The 22,374-nt window shown below is 36.8% G+C and overlaps 2 protein-coding genes across 2 annotated transcripts; both read left to right on the top strand.

Annotated features, from left to right (window-relative positions):
- Positions 1 to 5,644: 5,644 nt before the first annotated feature.
- Positions 5,645 to 11,109, top strand: LOC131624565 (uncharacterized). The gene is made up of 3 exons (XM_058895514.1): positions 5,645 to 5,919; positions 9,956 to 10,026; positions 10,674 to 11,109. Exons 1-3 carry the CDS (start codon positions 5,704 to 5,706, stop codon positions 10,690 to 10,692), a joined length of 306 nt encoding a protein of 101 aa, XP_058751497.1. The 5' UTR covers positions 5,645 to 5,703; the 3' UTR covers positions 10,693 to 11,109.
- Positions 11,110 to 12,187: 1,078 nt separating this feature from the next.
- On the top strand, positions 12,188 to 14,190 carry LOC131624564 (hydroquinone glucosyltransferase-like). Its single transcript, XM_058895513.1, has one exon. It carries the CDS (start codon positions 12,505 to 12,507, stop codon positions 13,867 to 13,869), a length of 1,365 nt encoding a protein of 454 aa, XP_058751496.1. The 5' UTR covers positions 12,188 to 12,504; the 3' UTR covers positions 13,870 to 14,190.
- The last annotated feature ends 8,184 nt before the right edge of the window (positions 14,191 to 22,374 follow it).

Below are 22,374 nucleotides of genomic sequence, written 5' to 3'. Positions count from 1 at the left end.
GTGAAAAATTAAATTTTTATTGAAAGTTTAAATGTGTCAATTCAATTTTGAATGAAAGACGTTAATCGGCTTTAATTGGTACAACAAATAGAAATGTAAGTAACAAATATTTGATTATATTAACAATAAAAAATATAATAGTTAGGAAATAGCATATTCAAAAATCAAATATGAATTAAATATAATTATAGTAATATTACTATAAATAATAGTTTTTAAAATAGTAAGCACTCTAATTGATTGATAAATGACAAATTTTCCAAAGAACTAATTAATCAAAATTATTTATATCAATATATTTCTAATTATTTTTAAAAAAATTATAATATGATTTACCTTGGGTAATTTTTATATGATTAAATTATTAATAAACTAAATAATTCTATATGTTTTTGTGGTATTTTTTATTTAACGAGTTAATTTTTTATAAAAACTTGCACAAATTATTAATAAATTAGAAATGCCCAAATTATTTTATAATTTACAAAAAAATTTAGTTAAATAAACTTTTTTATGTATACTATAAATAACAATAACATTTGATCTATACAATAGTAATCTTATTATAAGTAAAATGAGTCTTCTCGGTCGGAGGAAGAAAATGAGTCTTCTCAATCGGAGTTTATATCTGCTACGGGTAAGAAAGTTATAGCAGCGGTGGATGTTGATTCAGGGGATAGCTTTTTTCTAAGGAATTCCTGGGACACTCTTGCTGCAGTGGAGGCAGTTGCAGAATCTCAGGAGGTAGCTCAAAATAGTGGTGGTGGCACTTTCTCTAAAGCTCTATCTAATTTAAAGAAGAAGCAGAAGCATCCGAATCCTAATCAGAAATATGGTACAAGGTCCCAAGCAGGCCTAAAGAACCTTACCTTATGATGAGCCTCTTCTGGAACATAAGGGGCATAGCTAATCCCCCATCAAGATTAGCTCTGAAGATATTAATTCGTTGTCACAACCATTGTTTTCTGTTTATTGCAGAGCCAAAAACGGATTTCGTCAACATGCCTACTAACTGGTTTCACAGATTGGGTTATAAGTTATTTGATGTTACTCTTTCTTCGCTGCCATCTCTCTGGTGCTTCCTAGAAGTTTCGGATCAGTTTGTTGCTTTTTCTTTTGTCCTTGATAACAATATTCTTGCCTCTGCTGCAGTTTATGCCTCCACTAATTTGTTCAAAAGGAAGGAATTATGGGCGGCGCTTGGAGATCTTCAGGCTAGGCATGATTTGCCTTGGACGTTTTTAGGTGACTTCAATGCTATTCTCGGTGCTCATGAGCATAGTGGGAGATTGGCTCCAGCGCTTGGTCCTATTAAAGACTTTCAACTGTGGACAAATTCTAATCAGCTTTTTCATGTTCCCACTAAAGGGGCTCTTTTTACTTGGTCCAATAAGAGGGAGCAGCCTTACACCATTGAGAGACGTTTAGATCGTGTGATTGTTAATCACAACTGGTTGGCTCTCTGCTCTAACACCTCTGTCTGTACTTTAGCCAAAATTTGATCTGACCACCATCCTATTCTTCTTGATTTTTCAATTAGCGTCTCTAAAGTGGTTTCGCAGTTTCGGTTCCTCAAAGCCTGGATGCTTCACAAAGATTGCAGTTCACTGGTTACAGACTGTTAGAAGCAGAAAGTGTGGGGGTGCCCGCTTGTGGTCCTTGGTAAAAAACTCCAAATGCTGAAGAAAGAGCTTAAGATTTGGAATATTTCTTGCTTCAGAAACATCACTCTTAATGTTCAGAAGGCTGAAGCAGAGCTTAAAATCCTTCAAGAAAACCGTTCGGGAGCGGATGGTGATTTTAACAGGATGGAAAAGGATGCTCAAGACAAATTATCTCGGGCTTTGGATATTGAAGATTGTTTTTGGAAAGAAAAATCCAGGATAAAGTGGCACCTTGAGGGAGATAGGAACACTGCTTTTTTTCACCGGATGGCCAAAATTTGTAATGCTTTCAAGCCCATTTCGATTCTTAGGAATGGGAATGATACTCTGTCGGACCTGAACCAAATAGCAGGGCACACTATAGATTATTTTAAAAATCTGTTTGCATCTAATGCTTCTATTTTGCAGGATTTTTCATTGGTGGACTCTACCATTCCGGGTCTGGTGACAGATGAAATGAACTCATTGCTCACGTTGATCCCCTCTTTGGGTGAAATTAAAGAAACTATTTTTTCTCTTAATAGTGACTGAGCTCTGGGTCCGGACGGTTTCGGTGCTTCTTTTTATCAATCCTTCTGGGAGATCATCAAGAAGGAGGTTTCGGATGCCGTGATTCAATTTTTCATAACGGGGTGGCTTCCTCAAGGTTTTAATTCTAATGTTCTTGTCCTTATTCCCAAGACGGACAATGCGGACTCCTTGGAAATGTTTCGTCCCATTGCTTTATCTAACTTCAAGTTCAAGATTATTTCTAAAATCATCGCGACTAGGCTTGCGGTGATCATGCCGCGGTTGGTTTCTATAGAGCAGTGTGGGTTCATTCAAGGGCGGAAAATTAGGGATTGCATTGTGTTAGCTTCAGAGGCTTACAACTTGCTGGATTCTAATTCTTGGTGTGGTAATGTGGCTCTCAAAGTGGACATAAAGAAAGCTTTTGATACTCTGAATTGGCCCTTTCTGCTTTACGTTCTGAAGAAATTCGGTTTTAATGTTAAATTCTGCCAGTGGATTCACAGTATCCTTCATTTTGCCTAGATCTCCATCTCGGTCAATGGTTCTCTTAAAGGCTTTTTCAACTGCACCCGAGGGGTCCGTCAAGGAGATCCTCTATCCCCTCTCGTCTTCTGTTTGGCGGAAGACGTTCTCAACAGGCTCATTGGTTCTTTGGTGGACTCGGGTAAGCTCTCTTTAATTAAAGGTATCAACTCGAGTCGGGTTCCTTCGCACATCCTTTATGCGGACGACGTTCTGATTTTTTGCAAGGGAAGTATTGGTAATATGCACAGGCTGGTGGCAGCTTTTGATTCTTACGCAAAAGTGTCCGGTCAAGTAGTGAACCTTGGGAAGTCTTTTATTTATGGAGGGGCTATGACAAATTCTCGACTGAATATTCTGTCTTTGTTGACGGGTTTCAAGGTTGGTACCAATTCTTTTAACTACCTCGGCGTCCCAATCTTTAAAGGGAAGCCCTGTGCGAAGTTTCTTCTTCCTATCGCGGACAAAGTTATCCTCAAGCTTGCTTCTTGGAAGGGTTCTCTCTTATCCTTCGCCGATAGAGTGGAGCTGGTCAAGTCCTCCATTCAAAGCATGCTAATCCACTTAATGTCCATCTATTCTTGGCTGGTTTCGTTATTGAGAAGAATTGAGCGAGCTGACCGGAATTTCATTTGGACTGGGGATGTGTCTGTTTGCAAAACAGTCACGGTAGCTTGGAAAAATATTTGCAAGCCTTATTCCGAAGGTGGTCTTGGCATAAGATCTCTCCTTGATCTTAATGCGGCGACTAATTTAAAGCTTGCTTGAGACTTTATCTCTTCTGACGATCACTAGGCCATTCTCATAAGGAAGCGGGTTATGAGAGGTAATAACTTCATCAATTATCATATTCATTCTTCGATTTGGTCGAGTGTTAAAGCGGATATCTCTACTATAACCGATAACTCGTCTTGGCTGCTTGGTAACGGCGAATCAATTCGTTTCTGGTTTGATTCGTGGTGTGGTGACCCGCTGTTTTCTATGATGGGCAGCAATCCCTTGCCGGAAGATCTTCGTGTTAGCTCCTTCATCACGGGTTCTATTTGGAATTTCAGTAGCAGCCCCGGTCTTCCAATGGCTGTTCAAGTCAGAGTTATTAATTGTCACATTCCTTTTGATTTACGGCCGGATAAACGGATTTGGAATCACACGGCGTCGGGGCTACTCACACTCAAAGATGCTTATGATTTCAGGAGATGCCCAGGTAATAGTTTCAATTGGTGGAAGTTGATTTGGTCCAAATTTATTCCGCCTTCCAAATCTTTTCTGGTTTGGAGAATTCTGCTTAATAAGATTTCCACCGACGATCAATTAAAGCGGCGGTCTTTTGGTTTTCCTTCTAAGTGCAGCCTTTGTAATGGGGCTGAAGAAAGTTCTTCTCATCTTTTTTTTACTGTGCTTATGCGGCTAATATATGGCGCTGGCTGGTGACTGTTTTCAAGTGCAGTATGAGAATTTCCTCTTGGGAGGATATTTGGAATATGTGTAACCGGCAATGGCATGCTAGCTGTAAGATGCTGCTGCAAATGGCTATTATTCATGTGTTTAATGTTGTTTGGGTAGCGCGTAACAGTTTTAGATTTAAGGATCGAAGCATCGCTACGGACTCTTCTATTACGGGAATTGTCTCGGTCTGTTGTTTAGCAGGTAATGCCTTTAAAATCCCATCTTTCATCAACATACAAGAGTTTGAGGTGTTAAAGATGTTTAAAGTCACTATTCATCCCCCTGCTGCCCCTAAGATTGTGGAAGTAATTTGGAAGCCCCCTTCGCGTCATTGGGTTAAAATTAATTGTGATGGTGCTTCTCAAGGTAATCCGGGCCCCTCCGCTTGTGGCGGTATTGCTAGAGATTCTGATGGTAGATTCATGGGTGCCTTCGCTTCTTTTATTGGTATTTCTAACTCGCTCATCGCCGAACTCACCGGTGCTATGTTAGCTATTGAGTTCGCCCATGAGAAAGGTTGGAGTAAGATTTGACTTGAAACTGATTCTTTAGCGGTGGTGCGTGCTTTCTCTTCGCCGTTCGTGGTTCCTTGGCAAATCCATACAAGATGGATTAATTATGTGAATATTACGACAAGTATGTCTTTTGTGGCTTCTCATATTTTTAGAGAAGGTAATAGTTATGCAGATTCTCTAGCGAATATAGGTCTAACGATTAATGATTACACTAATTATAGTAGCATTCATAGTTTTTTGAGGGAAGATTTTGTAAAGAATAAGCTGGGTTTGCCATTCTTTAGGTTTATGTCGCATTGAGAGGGTTTTGGTCGATGTCCCCCCTCCTTTTGTATCAGTTTTTTTAGTTTAATCTTAATCTTATTTAAAAAAAATTATAAGTAAAATTTATAAATTATAAGTGTTTTAAAAATTTTTTTTACTTAGAAAATATTTACCCGTGCCTCGCACGAGTCTAAATACTATTAAATTGTAGGATTTAGAAAAAAATAATGATTATGTAATCAGTTAATTAGGTGGATTATTGGAATGAAATTAATGAAATGAAATTAATAGTACGCATTGAAATAGGGTAGACTTGGTACTCAAACCAATTAATGTCAAATTGATTTATTTAATTTATAGAATTAAAAAAAAACAACAATTATTGGATTGCCAAATCAATATAAATCACCGATTATGTAAATAGTTTATAAATCAAGTATTATGTAAATAGTTTATAAATTAAGTATTATGTAAATAGTTTACTTTATAATAGACTAGTACTTTACCCCGTGCGATGCACGTATTTAGGCGGGATTTTGGTTTAAAGTTGGCGCCTAAACATGTATTCTGTTTTAATATATTAAAGATATATTAAAGATATAATTTCCAGGTATTATAATTTTTATATATTTATAATAGATATAATAGATAGTTTACTTTATTTCTAAATAAAAAATTTGTCAAAATAAAATTAAAAATAAAAATCAATTTCGCCAATTTCAAACAACAGATTAAAAACTTTACTCCAAAGGAATTCTAAACAGAAGCCCTGATTGGCGATGGAGGAAGCAACCGGAAGCAGCGGCGTTGGGATTCATTGGCTGTGGGCGGTAGCGAGTGCTGGTCAAATGGGATGGGGTGTGCGTTCATACCTTAAGGGCTACCCAGGGGATTCGTGCCTCATGCCTTTGAAAGCTTTCACTGTTGCTTCTCTCTTCATAGGTAGCGCTGCTTCCGCTTCTATCTTCATTCTTCAATCTAATGGCATCCATGGGGTAATAATCTCTTTTTTTTACTTCTTGCTTGTTATTGCCTGTTTATATAGCTTTTTTGTGATGCAAGTTTTGCAATGAAATGGAATGTGATTTTAGGGTTTTATCTGATTGAGTGAAAGAGGTGCATTGGGAATTTAGATTAATGTGAACTATGTCCTAAATTTAAAAGGATGAATGTGTTTTGTTCTATAAAGCAGGGACACCACACTCACACGTCAGACACTAGTAATTGCAGTTTTGTGTCTTGTGTCAGGTTTGGTGTTCTGACACCGGCTTTTTTCATATGTGAATAGAAGGGACTATTTTCATAATCATGAATTGAATCTTATTTTGAATCTTAGGTTAAGATGCATTACTAATAAAAATATGATAGTTTTATCCAAACAACTAGGGACATTAGATAAACTGTAGGCTGATAGTCATGAATAGAATGACAAAAAATAAGGCTGATAATACAAATTGACAAAAAAGTGACTCTCCTAAGTTTAGGTAGTGATTTTTTGGAATGGACTGGGATTCAACATAATGGATTGGGATTTAATGTAAAATTCATATCCAAAATAGATAGATATCCACTAGGAATTTGTATCAGTCGAGTTAATTTTGTATCGAATTGAGATATGAATCACATGTATTGTTTGATACTGATACCTAAGGTGTTTAGTATCGAGGAAAAGGGATGGGTTTGTATGATAATGTGAATTGAAAAGTGGGTTTCTAGCGGTATCAGAAAGTTGGACTTGGAAGATGATTTTCATGAATGGGGTTTGCAATCAAATAGGATTGGACGAGAATGTAGTTTTTGTGGAGTTATATATTATGTAATGCATGAATTTATGTTATGTCCTAAGGGAATTATAGAAAGTGAGAGTCGATTCTGATATGGGTTTTTGTTTATCTGCGGTTCATTGGATTCTCATGATTGGTAAGAAGATTTGCTTCTATATGCCATTCAAGTTATCAACGAAAATACAACACCAATTGCATTGTTCTTCAATGGCTTTAATGGTGGTCTTAATTTTGATATCCATTCCATCCACCTTTTACCAGTGACTTGTTCTGTTGTAACTTGTACCTTACACTTCCATGGAGCCGAATCCAATCTTGAAGAACTTTGATAGAAATCAGAAAGAACATATAATCAAGACTAAGTTTAGGATGGATACTCTTGCCAAATGCAGAGTATAGTATGATAAGTATATTAAGACTGATAATGAAAAGAATGGAATGGAGTCTAGCTCCTCACAAGAACAATGTTAAAAACAGTAAAGAGCAATTGAATTACCTCGAGACTGACATAGAGACTGATAGGTATGGTAAGGTTATGTGAGAAAAAGACAAAAGGGCAAGGAGAGAGAGCAGAATCTTTTGTAGTGGGTGCTGCACATGGGCCTGCCAGCTGGCAGTAGATGAGTGGAGAATAATTCCTAGGTTTCAGTATTTAATGATTGGCTGCAGCAATCATTAGGGTACGCAGAAATTAGTAGTGGATATACCACATGGGAGAGACTAGGCCTCTCTAAGAGCCTCCTTTTTCTTTCTATCTTTTCTGCATTTTTTCTACAGATTTCTACTTTTATTTGTAACCCTAGATCCCATTTGAACTCTAGAGAAATTCAAATAAAAGTCAGTCTTTTCTTATATTATCCTGTTTCTGCTATTTTCCCTATTTAGATATTAAATTGTTCCTATCAATTTGGTATCAGAGCCTTGGTTTCATTACACAGTGAATGGTCATTACTAGAAGCATCATGGAAAACAGAGTTGACATGATTGAAGAGAGAATGAACAATTTCGAAGGAACCTTAGATCAAATCAGACTGCTGGTTCTGGAACAACAAGCGAAACCCCAAGTCACAATGGAGCAGATACGCCAACTACTTCAGGATCGACCACGAAGGACACATAGATATGGGAGCGAGCACGAGTACGACGATGAGGAAGGAAGTGAGAGAAGCACTGTGTCACGAGATTTTCGACCCAGAACTCGTCGTCACGGTGGCGGAAATGGGTCTAGGTTTTTGGGAAACAGACGAAGATTGGAAATTCCAATCTTTAAGGGAGATGACGCGTTTGGTTGGCTGGTTCGCGTAGAGAGATACTTCCATTTGAACGGGATACAAGTACGTGACAAGCTAGACGCAGTGGTACTGGCTATGGAGGATAGAGCTTTGAATTGGTATCAGTGGTGGGAAGAACAAGCACCACTAAGGACTTGGGAGGAATTTAAGATTGCGGTGATGAGAAGATTTCAACCGGGTATGATGCAAAACCCGATGGCCCCCCTGCTGAGTTTGAAACAAAAAGGGACTGTTGTGGAGTATATGGAGAAGTTTGAGAGGTTAGTAGCTCCTTTAAGAAGAGAGGAAAGAATAATGTTAGATTCCATTTTTTTGAATGGTTTGAAGGAGGAGATTCAGGTTGAACTAAAGCTCTATGAGAGTCAAGGTTTATCTGACCTCATGGATAGAGCATTATTAATTGAAGAAAAAAATGAAGTTTGCCAAAAGAATGGGAGCTCGTGGAAGGATAGAGGAGGACTGCTGAAAATCAAAGATCCTATAGAAGTAGGTGGCTCTAAGAAGGATGGTGAGAAGATCAGTGGAGGAGCAAATGAGAGACACAAAGGAAGGAGATTGAATCCTGCTGAGTTAGAGAAGAGGAGCAAGAAGGGATTGTGCTTTAAGTGTGGTGACAAATGGAATCGGGAGCACATATGCAAATTTAAGCATATGAGTTTCAAGCTGTGTGAGATTAGTAGTGAGGAAGAAGAGGGCAATTGGGGAGTTAGTACTCAAACTGAGGCAGTGGAGGAATTAGTGACAGAACTCAAAACCTTACAATTGTCACTGCAGAGCAAACAAGGGTTCACTTCTAATAAATCCTTCAAGGTTTGGGCTACTGTACAAGGACAGAAGTTGATAACCCTCATTGATTCAGGGGCAACTAGTAATTTCATTGATGCTAGGCTGGTAGAGAGAATGGGCATACAGTTGATGGAGACTCCTCCCTATGTCATAGAGGTGGGAAATGGAGAGAGGGTTAAATATCAAGGTGTTTGTGAAGGGCTGAGTTTCAATGTGCAAGGGGTTGACTTTAATCAACATTTTATAAGGTCCCTGAACCCTACTTTCGTACCCGATCTGTTACAACAATCCCCTCATGATCATTTCCTCATCTCAGCTGTTAAAAGGTCACCTTTATGGTGTGGTAGTGTGCAGTGGAAGATTTACTTTTTTGGAGCACCAAGAATGCAAATTCAATCCTGTCTAACAACAGAATTGCTATTGTGTTTTGTATTTCAAATGCTCACCCATTGGCTTTTCTCGACGCAATGTTGTAACTGTTGTAACTTGCAAGTCATATTAGGGGTGTGATATGCAAAAATTTCAAATTTGAAGTTTATAGCAAAGTAAGTGACATTTCCCATCTTCTCCTACTCTGTTGTGCATGATGTGATATGCGCCCATCCTTAAATATTCTGCGTTGTTCTAAGTGAATGTGCGTAGAGTCGTAGACATACAAAGTGCAACTGGAAGCAATCAATTCTAGCGAGTTGCGTTGTCGAGTCTTCTAATTTTAAAGCTGAGTTGCTGATATCATCATTGGTTGTGCATAAGTGATTAGATACACTAGATGTCAGGTTTGGTTTTCGGTTGAACTAATCATACCTGCCAGTCATCTCCGAGTTTAATAACAATCCTTGTAATCGTTGGCTAGGTAATTTCAACCCTTTTTCAACACCTAAAATATTATGACTAATAATTCGTTATTTTTCTGTTTGTGATGGATGATACACAATACTACCGATGGTTACGCCAAAATCGAATTTGGAAGCTAGATCATAAGGCATTTCACTGTTCACTGTTCATACTTGACAATGGTTTATGATGTGAAAATGATTAGTTTAATACTGTTTAGTTATTATTACTGTAGATGTCAAGAGAACTAGCAGTAAAATAAAACATCTGATCTAGATGCAATCTCTTTTTACGCAGATATTTTATTCTCACGTACTAAATGTTATTGCTTATAGGTGGATGATCTCATTGGCGCCGGTGCCAATTTAAGAGCTAAACTTGGGTTACGTCCACGCACGCCGAATAAGTAAGCAAATTTATTTTTGGATATAGTAAGCAGGATTTTTAGTTCATGTAAAGAAAATATATCTGCAACTGGGTTATGTAAGATCACTTTCTTTAGTTTAGAATACTGTTTACCTCCCATGAGAGATTGGACGTTAGAGATAAATAAAAGTTCAGTATTTCAGATATTGTATTAAGTAAATAATTTACTATGATGCTTTCTAATTTCATTTTCACTAGTAAAATAAATATTAGAGAAAATATTGTGGGAGATTTTGAAAATGCATTTTAAAAATAGATTGAATATATTTGAAAATACAGAATTATTTCAAATAATTGTTTTTACTTTTTAGCCTTTCCAAAAATGTATTCACCTTATTTAACTTCCATCTACTCTAGTCTCTACCACAACTAAAAAGAAAATCCATAACTAAATTTCATTTCAACACATACAAAGTAATAAATAAAAATGAAAAATTGAAAATGGCATTCGAAAGTTAACATATCCTTGTCTTAAAAATGCATTCACCTTATTTAACCTACATCTACTCTCTCCTGTTAATGATTAATTCTTATTTTTGCGAATTGAATAGTGAAATTTCATGGTTTTATTTCCTAAATAACCTTTTCGTGTACTATGACATAAAGTAGCTAATTTTGTTTGAGTAGGAATATGGATGAGTCCTAACCAAATACTCAGGCACAGCTTGTGCTATTACTTGGTGACGTGGGTCCTTGGTGGAGAAGCAGTCATCATAATATACCGAGGTTTGGTTCCTTGTAAGGTTGAAGGTTTCATGTGCAGTTCAATTCAACAATAATATGCTTATTAGAACACATTTTGGGTATGCAACATGTAATACTTTGTCATCCATAATACATTTTTCATTGATCTTATTAATCAAGAAGTGTAGTTTTGTAGAGCTTCAGTTTTTGTAAGACACGGCTTAAGCAATAGCATATGAGTGGTGATGCCAATTGTTAAGTTATAGAGTAGAATCAATGTTGATGTAGGATTTATAAAAAAGACAAATATAGTTTTATACTGTTGTCTTGCAATATATCACAATTATGACTTGAAATAATAATCAAGTTGTATGTTTAATTATAATCTAGTCATTTATTCCAACTTCAATGTAAAATCTCGTAAACTTGATATGCTTTATCGTCTTAAAACTTGATTGGTATCTTTGCTAAAGGATTTGAGGAAATATAGCTCACGCCTGTTTCATTATAATGAGGAAGTACGTCGAATTCTCCACCAGTAACTGAGTGGTCCTCTTTGAATATAGGACGTCTAAGCTCTACATATGCACAGTATAGCAGTTTTGCCTTAGCATCTGCAGCATTGTTTCTGGTCGAAGAAAGTGCCGTTTGAAGTGCTTCCCCTGCAAAAGTTAAATTCAATTGCAAAACTTGGAGAAACTTTATTCAACGGTGTATGTCCATCTACTGGTGTATGTCCATCTACTCCTACAACAAAAGCTAAAATCTATTTGGATTGATTTATTTGAGAATATCAATTGATATAAATTTTGTGAGTGTTTGTCCAGACATATAAGATTAGATTGAACTTAAATCATTTATTTATTTTCAAAATTGTTAGTGATTCACTTAGAATTTATGTAAATCACGACAACCTAATTCTTAAGGATGGTTGAATAGGTCTCATTGTTTGTCAGTGTGGGTTTTGACATTAGATGGCTCAGACCCCTACAATAGAGAGCCCGACACTATGTAGCACCAATAAGGAGCATATACCTGTTTAGACACTCTTTACAAGGGGTTCACTCCTAGTGGTCACTATTCACATAAACCTTATCTTACTTTTAAATGTCTTTGCAAGCAAACCTATCTTACTTTTACAACGGAAACGTCTTAGCCAGCAAACCCTTCTCACTTGAAGTAGTGTACGAAAAGAAGATGTAGTGATTAAATCACCACACTAACATATCATAACTAGTAATATGAAAGTTACATCATTGATTTGATGATCCACTGTATAAGTTTACACAAGAACACCCACATTCTTTTAAAATTATGCTATGGGGCTTACAATTTTCTCTTGTTAAATCTATCAACATACCAATAAACTACTTTGTTTTGAAATTGTAGATAGTATAAGCATAATGTCAAACCAATAATAATGTCCAACTAAAGTAACATAGGCAACCACTTCACAAACAACCAAGAAACAGTGGCACGAGGACCCCACTATAGTAAACATGGCTTATAGCTTTTTCTTAGAGAAAGTATTATTATAGTTGATAATAATGTTTAGTTGCATATGCACTTACGTCACCATGCATGTACCCTCATTACGTTTCATGTAACAGTCAAAGTACTGAACAAAGAGAATACAAGTTTTTCCTCTAATGACATCCTTAAATTACATACCATGTTGACTACTACTTTCCTATATATAAACATGTCTCTATGACTATAATCTTCAATAGAGAAAAAACAGATACAACTTTTCACATCACTTGTGACCCAAACAATGTCAAAAACAACACATATAGCTGTTATTCCAAGTCCTGGTTTTACCCACTTAGTCCCAATAGTAGAATTCACCAAAAGATTAGTCACAAACCACCCAAACTTTCACATCACTTGCATCATTCCCTCACTTGGGTCACTATCAGATTCATCAAAATCATATCTTGAAACAATTCCACCAACCATAAACTCAATCTTTCTTCCACCAATCAACAAACAAGCTACACTACCATCAATTCATCAAGCTTTAAAATCATTGACTTCAAAAGCACCTTTGGTTGCCATAATTGCTGATTATTTTGCATTCGAAGCACTAGATTTTGCAAAAGAGTTCAATTCTCTGTCTTTTCTTTACTTCCCTTGTTCAGCTTTTGCACTTTCACTTGTTTTACACTTTCCAAAACTTGATCAAGAGGTTTCATATGAATACAAAGATTTACAAGAACCTATAAAGTTACCAGGGTGTGTACCAATCAATGGTATTGATCTTCCAACACCAACACAAAATAGGTCAAGTGAAGCTTACAAAATGTTTCTTCAACGTGCAAAAGGTTTGTTTTTTGTTGATGGAATTCTCTTTAATAGCTTCTTTGAATTGGAATCAAGTGTTATAAAAGCATTGGAACAAAAGGGTCATGGAAAAATCAGTTTTTTTCCTGTGGGACCCATTACACAAATAGGGTCATCTAGTAGTAATGATGTTGATGATGAGTTTGAATGTTTGAAATGGTTGAAAAACCAACCACAAAATTCTGTTTTGTATGTTTCTTTTGGAAGTGGTGGAAGACTCTCTCAGAGGCAAATCAATGAGCTAGCTTTTGGTTTGGAGTTGAGTGGTCAAAGATTCATTTGGGTTGTGAGAGCACCAAGGGATTCAGTTAATGCTGCTTATCTTGAAGCTACAAATGAAGATCCTTTGAGATTTCTTCCACATGGATTTTTGGAAAGAACCAAAGAAAAAGGTTTGATTTTGTCATCATGGGCACCTCAAGTTGAAATACTTAAGCAAAATTCAGTTGGTGGATTTTTAAGTCATTGTGGCTGGAATTCGATTTTGGAGAGTATACAAGAGGGGGTGCCGATAGTAGCTTGGCCTTTGTTTGCAGAACAAGCAATGAATGCTGTTATGTTGAGTGATGGTCTTAATGTGGCAATAAGGTTGAAATTTGAAGATGATGAGATTGTGGAAAAGGAGGAAATTGCAAAGGTGATTAAGTGTGTGATGGAAGGGGAAGAAGGGAAGGGAATGCGGGAAAGAATGAAGAAATTAAAAGATTCTGCTGTTAATGCACTGAAATTTGATGGTTTTTCAATACAGACTCTATCTCAGTTGACTAGGAAATTAGAAAGTTTTGGTAGGATTTAGGAGTGGCTTGTGTCTATAATTGTTAAGAAAACCTATAGTGAAAACTTCAATTGAGATGTGTTTCATTCCTTTCTTATATGGTATTACACTACAAGAAAAGTTGTATGTAGTCAGGGGATTTAGTCAGGGGCTTTACCTCAGACAAAAAAAATAACGCTGTTTGAGGTAAAGCCTCTCGCAAACATATATATTTACTAACTTTTTTTGAAATTAATACTTTAAATGTAGTTTATAAATATAAATAATATAATTTATGTTTATTATTAAAAATAAATTTATGTTTAATATATTTTTATGTGTGTTAGTAAATATTATAATATTTATTTAGAAAACACTATCTACCATACAAGAATTTTTAATGTTCTGGAAAAACCAATCATACCCTTTGCTTACTAATTGCCACATACCCTCTTTTCATACTATTCATGTCTTTTTCTACCCCTATCTTAATTATCTAACTATCTCTTTGTGTCATGACTAATCAATTGCTTAAATTATACACTCATTGTTTAACTACCCAATTATATTTCCTTATTAAGTAACCGGTTGTGCACCTTGGATTTGAAAATTTTGCTTTTGAACACTGTAGCTGTCACGATAATGTCAAGGCCCATTCTTCTTCTGTGTGCTTCTAGTGCTTCTGATGTACCGCTTTGGAACCTGTTCCAAACTTCTTCTTCCCTTTCTCTCTCATTTATGCATCCTCAACCTAATATCCATTGAACAAAGTGTAGAAAAAACTTTCTGCTCAACAACTACTCCATCTTGGCTACCGAAATCTTTCTACTTAAAATCTACTTCCATCTTTGCAAATGGCGAGACCTTATGACAAGGTTGGGGACATAAACGAAAGAAAAGAGCTATGGAAACTGGCGGTGAAGATTCAACACAAGTGGAAAGTGACGATGACTAACAAGGAGCATTTTGAGATGGTCATAGTTGACAAAGAAGTGAGATATGAGTTTCTTTACACCATTGTCTTTTTATTTCTTCTCATGTAATGTTATGGATGTTTGTCATACCCTAATTTTTACCCCCCCTGAGATGTCACATCTCCAGACTTTTCATCAGAATCAAAACAGATACTCAAAACAGTCACTTGTTCATCTGGTGCTTAATCGAGGATATTCAGGAACAAAAGAGCTCAAGCAAAGGATCAATCAATAAAAGAGTTAATTTCTAATACAATCATAGGACTCAAAAAAACCCCATTCTATTCACTTGTGATTGATTAGACACCCAATCATCTGGACTCAGGTTTGCTTAGTTCACCAATCTAGGGTTTTGAGCCCATCAAGGACTGTGATCAGGGATCACCTTTGGGAAACCCTAAAAAGCTCCAGGACATTTATCAATTGGTTCAAATATCTTCAATTGGTTCATATGACATTATTCATTGGGCATTACACTTCAAATCAAGATCTACAGTCATCAACTTCATCTGGTCGACAATTAGGGTTTCTAACCTAATTCACCTGGACAGTTGACTTTTAATCAGGACATGGATCCAAAACTCAAAACATGGTTCAAGAACTCCTATTACCTAAATATAATCCATTCACATCACTCATCTGAGGAGGAGAATTTGGTTCATCACAAAAGTCCAAAATTTCACTTCATTTGAAAAAGTCAACTGTACAGGATCACCTTTGACTTTTGAGGTTTTTAGTCAAACCATGACTTTTGAGGATTAATATCATCAATATATGATTATTAAAGTCATTTGACCAAATAAATTCAAGAAAATTCATCAAGAATAAAAAAGTCAGGAATTAGGGTTTTTGAGGGCATTATGGGAACTCAAAATTTCACCTACACAACTCAAAAAACTTCCAACATGAAAGTTGTAGATCTTGCAAAATGAAACAACATCTTAAAATGCAACTTTTTTCAAGAAATCAATCATTTAAGAGATTTGGGATTTGGGAGTTATAGGCCTTAAAAACTTAGAAATTTTTCTAAGTATTTTTGACCTAGTTTTCTTCCAACTTTGGGCTCATTTTTCACAATTTTCCCAAATGATTCTGAAGAAACCCCAAACTAATGATTTGGAGTATATGTTTAGGACTTTCCAAATTGTGCTCAACCTCCTCCAAATTCATTTTGAGGTAGGAGTTATGTTTGTTCAAAGTTGGCCTCATGGAGTAAAATTATAGGTCATGTACAATTTGAAACTTTGCAATTTTGTGCAAATGACTTCACTAAATGGTGTTACACGACCCCTAATACATCTGCAAGCATACCATACATCCATTTTCATCATTGCATAAGGATTGAAGAATATTCCCAAAAACAAAGGCATGTGATTATGTAATGATTACATTTGGGAATTTATGGCAAATGGATGAAATACCAAAGCAACTCAATTCCTTGTTTTCTCCTCCTCTCTCTCATGATTATGGTTTTTCAGAGTTCTTTGGCAAGAAGAATCGTTTTCTTTAAACCAGAGCTCATCTTTGGAAAGTAAGCATTCTAACATCTTAAGGAGGTTCATTGGAGTTGATCCAAACCTCTGGATCACTTCTGTAAGTAGGAGAACACCATTGTTGCTTTCATTTTGAAGCTCGTGCAGTTGGAGGTCCATAGAGCAATTCAGAAGGTGTCAAGCAAATCTAAGCACATCAACATGTTCCTAGAGGTGTAGTGAAGCTATTCAGATGCCTGCAGCACATCTGTAACCACAGAATCACCAACCTCCATGTTCACTTGAAGCTCAAATAGAAGGTGTCAAATAGATAAATTCTGGAACATTCAAGGTGCAATAAGTATTCAGTTAGCATCATTGAGTCCCAAGGAAGCTTTTAGGATCACTCACACAAGCCTAGGTGTTCCTCATCATTCACACGACCTTCAGTTTCAGAGGTAAGTTTTTGAACTCCACCTCTTTAATTTAAGCACTCATTGTGATAAAGCTCGATACCATTTCATTCAGCATCATCAGAGGATTAAAAACCCTCTATCATCATCTATTTATCTTTCAGTATAGTCATTTAATTTAATTTTCAAATTTTAGGGTTCTTCACGTTTTTCAGTTAATTCATTAGATGTAGTTAATATAAATCTGTGTTAGTTACATATTTGAGTTCGTGAGGAAATTTGGAATGAAATCCATGTTTACATCACCCTGTTTGGTTGAGAATTGAGCAAGTTAGCAAATTCAAAATCTTCAAGCTTGAGGTTGAAGATGACCATGGCTGTGGCGCACAAATTTCAAATCTCTGGGAAAAGTTTATTTTATTTTCAATGGTAGGCGTTTCCTAAACGAATGAATAATTTGCCCTAGTGGCCTCACATGCGCTCTTAGTCTCCTCATGCCTCAAGTCTGGAGTTCGAATCCCCCTCGCCCCAGACTTTTTGATCCTTTTATTTTTTAAAGATTTCCAACTTGTTTTAAAACAAAACTAACTGCGCGCGTGTTATAATCACTAACTGGCGCTTGGCCCAATGGTAATATTTTGAGTGTGTGACTATGAGGGCGTGGGTTCAAACCCTCCAAAGGCCAAAACTATTTTTTAACACCTATTTTCTTTCATTTTCTTCACAAACTTCACACAATCAATTCACCTATCAAATTAAACCATTTTCACTTCATTTTTCACACACTTGTCAATTAATATATATATTTTGTGATTAAACAAAAAAACACAAAAAATATTATTTATTTCATGTATTTTTATTAGGTTAAAAATGGTATGTTTAAAATATATTTTAATACATGTTTTCCTTGAATTTTCAAAACCTAATCTCTCATAAATACTTTAGTAATAAAGTTCTAATCATTTAGGTCTTAATTAGGTATAGATCTTATCTTTACCTTGTTTAGGTTGTCTTGTGTCAAAAATTCAAAACTGTTTTCAAACTTCAAAGTAAACAGACGATCGAGGTTTTCAAACAACAGAACCTTGCATCTTTTCAACTGTTTCTCATAAACAGTGAAACACCTTTTTCTTTTTTTAGTTTGTTTTCAAAACTGTATTTTCAAAATCTTCTTTCTATTTTCAAAACATTCTTCTGGTATTTGAAGGGCATTATTCCCGGTGAAACTCTTCAGATACCTATGTGACCTATGTCCATCTTCACTTCTTCTTTTTTCAAAAACATTTAACTGTTTATAATAAATATTCAACTTTCAATTACTGTCAAATATAAACTGTTTATATATTGTTTAGAACGACGTCTGAGTGTGAACCTTAGGACAGTTAAACTATATATATATATATATATATATATATATATATATATATATATATATATATATTAGAGGACTATGGCCTAGGATTTAGAATGTCTTCCCGGTGAAGGCTCTTTCCTAATTAGAGATCTTTAGTTCAAACCCTCAAGATGAATTATTCCCGGTGAAACATCTTGAAAAAGCCTTAGAACCCAAAATAGGACACATCCACCCAAGAGGAATTATTCCCGGTGAAACCTCTTACCCATTTGCTTAGAGCCAAAATAAGTTCAAAACCACATAGCTTTCTCTTGTGCTATAACAAGGACCCTCGATGATCCTCGATTAGCCTCCTCTTGGGCTTTGTACAAGGACCCACAGGCTTCTTAAAAGCATTCCCAGCTTCCTCTTGAGCTTGTACACAAGGACCCATCAGGTTTCTTATAAACATAGGAACAGGTCTTTAGTTACCTTTTAGCCTACCCTGGTGAGTTTCTTCTATTCCTTAAACCAGACTTTTAAACAAGCTAAGATTGCCTCAATCTTACATTGAGCACACCTTTTGGAATGAGAAACCTAGACAGTCTCTGTCACTCTTATTTTCATTAATCTTCCTTAGCAGAGTCTAGGATCCGTAGTTATCTATCCTCAATCAGAGTCAGCCTTAATCTTGGGCTTTAAACAAGAAGTCTCAATTAGATAATCTTCCTGCCAACATTCATAAAAATCCCTGGAAAGGGTTAGCCTCCAAAATCACTCATGTAAATCCAAAATCCCTGGAAAGGGTTAGCTTCCAAAAACTCAACTTTTAAAAGATAACTTCCCCAACTGAGTAAAATCCCAGGAAAGGGTTAGCCTCCAATTTCAGTCAATAAAAGATATATTCCTCAATAAAAAGTCCTCCACAACCTTGGGCTGTGTATAAGGCAGAAAAGAGTTTTTTCTTTCTCAACATATGTATATATATTCCCCAATAAAGAGTCAGCCACAATTCTGGGCTTTGTACAGAACACCAAATAAAATCCATCCAATAAATACTCTCCAACTAGAGTCAGCCGCAATTCTGGGCTTTGTACAGAACGCCAAAACTTCTTAATTTAAGTCAATCCTCAGTAGAGTTCTCTCCCAGAGTCAATAAAATAATAAATCAATCAAAAGCCTCAAGCTTGGGCCTCATACAAGCCAGCTAAAATAAAATCTTTTATACAGTAGATAGACATAGCTTATCTCTATAGAGAGATCTTTCTCCTATCTCACCACATTCAATCAAACAAACAAACATTTCAATTTCAATTTCAATTTCAAACATTCTCCCATTTAGGACTTTGAAAGGCATGCTCTGAGGAAAACAAACCCAGACTTGTACACTTTCCCTAATTTGGATGAGAATCCTTCTTTCATTCAAGAGGCATGTTGGCTGTCATACTTGATCAACCAAGTAGGCTCCCTCTCTTAATGAAATGAATTCAGCTTTTCTGTCACTTTAAAAATGTTTGTGGTGGAATAGTAGAAATACCTCTCTGTAAAGATGATTTCATGTCTCTTTACTGTAAACAGAGATTTAATTCAAGCTTCAATCTTGAGCTTCAAGCAAGGCACCAAAAAATCAGTAATTTCCCTAATTAGTTCTCCGAACTACAAAAAGCTCTGACTTCCATTAGGGATATGTAGGCATGAGGTTCACAAGGAATCTCAGCGAGCTAATAAAATACCAAAAATAGTCTGTCTGTCTGTCTTTCTTTCAAATCAATTCAATTCCATCTCCTAACACAAAGGAGAAACTTTCCCAATCATTCAGCAACAAACACAAACACATTGACACAGAGAAGGTTCCTGTAGAGTACTACGGATATGCAGGGTGCTTAAACTCTTCCCTATGTATAACCGACCCCCCAGACTCCAGAATTTCTAGTCTAGGTGAATCCCCACACTTAGCAAACTCCTAGGGTTTATTTGAGATCTTTTTCCCCTCTCCTACTCGTTAGGATAATTAAAAAGTTCGTGTGATATCGTAGGAAGAACTGAAACAAAATTCATCCCGCCCCGGGCGCATTCTCCTTCCAAATTTCGCCTGAAGGGTCTAGCGTGCTGTCCTCCCAAGTGAAACGGGGAGGTAAAAAAAACGACACCACAGAAAAATGGCGACTCTGCTGGGGAAAGTAGTAACCTTGGTTTTTCATCCAAACCAATGGTTGACCTGTGCTGGTCCAGCCCCCAATGAGGAATTAGGGATGCCAAATTCCCCTTCAAACAAGAGAGGTCCTGCCTAACCTCTGTGTCATTTCATGTGATTGTTGCATATATACTTGTTTATTTTGTTTATTCTGTATCGGGAAAGGGCTTGATTCCCCCTTGAGGTGAGAAATCCTATACCCGAATTTGAGTGCAACATAAGATAGGATGGAGGATGTCTTCTCGGTGAAGGCCCTCTAATCTTGGTTCCCAAATCTACTCTTGGGATTTGTCTGGCTGGTTGTGATTAACTGCGCCAATGCATTCCGAGACTGATTTGTACCAGGAGGACCTAGAAACACATTAGCCCCACTTAAAGCCTTTTTAGGACGTAGAGCGGTGATTACGAAATTAATTGTCACGTAGATAGTACACTCAGAGAAAACTCTCTTATAGATACCAGTCAACGTATCTTTAAGATTGAGCAAAAGCTCTGAGACCCCTAGAACCCGTTCTAAAGGTACAAAAATCCTTATCCGTAGTTTACCCTGGGGCGAGGTTTGCGTTGTGACTCCATGACCACTATACCCTTCTACGTCATGTTTGTTAAAAACTCTTGTGTGCGCATTCATGCATTCATGCATCATCCATAATAACTAAAAACAAAAAGAGTCTTTTTCGAGTCGTTTTTCAAGGAAACTAAATAACGAACGTTTTGAACTTCATAGAAAGAGAGAAACGGAGAAAGGACTTAAGGATCTATACCATGGATTACGAAAGAAAGAGAGCGAGGAAATACACCTTCAAGATTCCTAAGGTCGAAGAATTGGAAAAGCTCAGAAAACTGGTGGTCAACCCCCAAGCTTTCAAGGAGAAGTATGGAAAACTTCTGCCTCTTCTCAATACCAACCTTGTGGATGGGATTCTTCCCACTTTGGTACAGTTTTACGATCCAACGTATCACTATTCACCTTTCCAGATTATCAACTCATGCCTACGTTGGAGGAGTACTCTCGTCTGATTGGAATACCTGTGTACGCACAAGATCCGTACTCCGGTTTGGAGAAGAATCCTGACGACATTATCATTGCTGCAACTACTCCCTTGAACGTAGTCGACATCATAACTCATATGGTGAGTAAAGGAGGAATTCAAGGATTACCCTCCAAGTTCTTGTTGGATCAAGCTCGGTACTTCGTCAGCATCCAAGATATGAGCGCATTTGAGGAAATCTTGGCTTTGCTTATCTACGGATTGTTTTTGTTTCCTAACATTAACGACTTCGTCGACATCAACGCAATTAAGATCTTCCTGATTGGAAATCCAGTTCCAACCTTGCTTGCGAATGCTTATCACTCTGTGCATTCAAGAAACCTGCAGCGAGGAGGATTAATCACATGCTGCGTACCGTTGTTATACGAATGGTTCGTCTCGCACCTGCCAAAGTCTAGCACTTTCTGGAACATGAGGGATGGCCTTCACTGGTCACAGAAAATCATGTCCCTCACTCATTCAGACATTGATTGGTGTAGTCCTAACAACGACGAAACCAAGATCATCTTCAGTTGCGGAAGTTATCCCAACGTACCCCTTATTGGAACTAAGGGAGGAATCAGTTATAATCCAGCTTTAGCCCGTCGTCAATACGGCTATCCCATGAAAAATATACCAAGTAGTATTCAATTGGAGGGTCTGTTCTTCAAGAACATCGACGATCATGGTAACATGCTGAAGAAGGAAATTGTCCAAGCCTGGTGTCTTGTTCACAGCAAAGGGAGAAGATTGTTAGGGAAACATCTTTGCATCTCCCTAGATCCTTACCTTCAATGGGTACGCGTCAGGGCATTCAAGCTCAAGATGCCATATCAGCGTCAAGAACCTATTCCCCTAAGGGAACCAATATACCTTTTCTCCACCGATGTTGAGAAACTGCAAGCGGCATTAAACAAGGTATGCCAAGAAAGGAATGCTTGGAGAAACAAGTATCGAATCGTTAACACGAAAAACGTTGAGATTCATAACATCCTAATAAGGAAGGATGAGTTACTTGAAGTGCTCGATCGACAAGTGACACAAACGTCACTTTCTCATCATATCCCTCCTGCTTCCTGGATCATCGATCAACTCACGTCAGAGAACGCTCAGCTCAAGAAAGAGAAGAA

This window comes from Vicia villosa, unplaced genomic scaffold (genome assembly GCF_029867415.1).
Source record: "Vicia villosa cultivar HV-30 ecotype Madison, WI unplaced genomic scaffold, Vvil1.0 ctg.000137F_1_1_3, whole genome shotgun sequence".
Taxonomy (NCBI): domain Eukaryota; kingdom Viridiplantae; phylum Streptophyta; class Magnoliopsida; order Fabales; family Fabaceae; genus Vicia; species Vicia villosa.
This window is presented reverse-complemented; position numbering and strand designations above follow the sequence as displayed.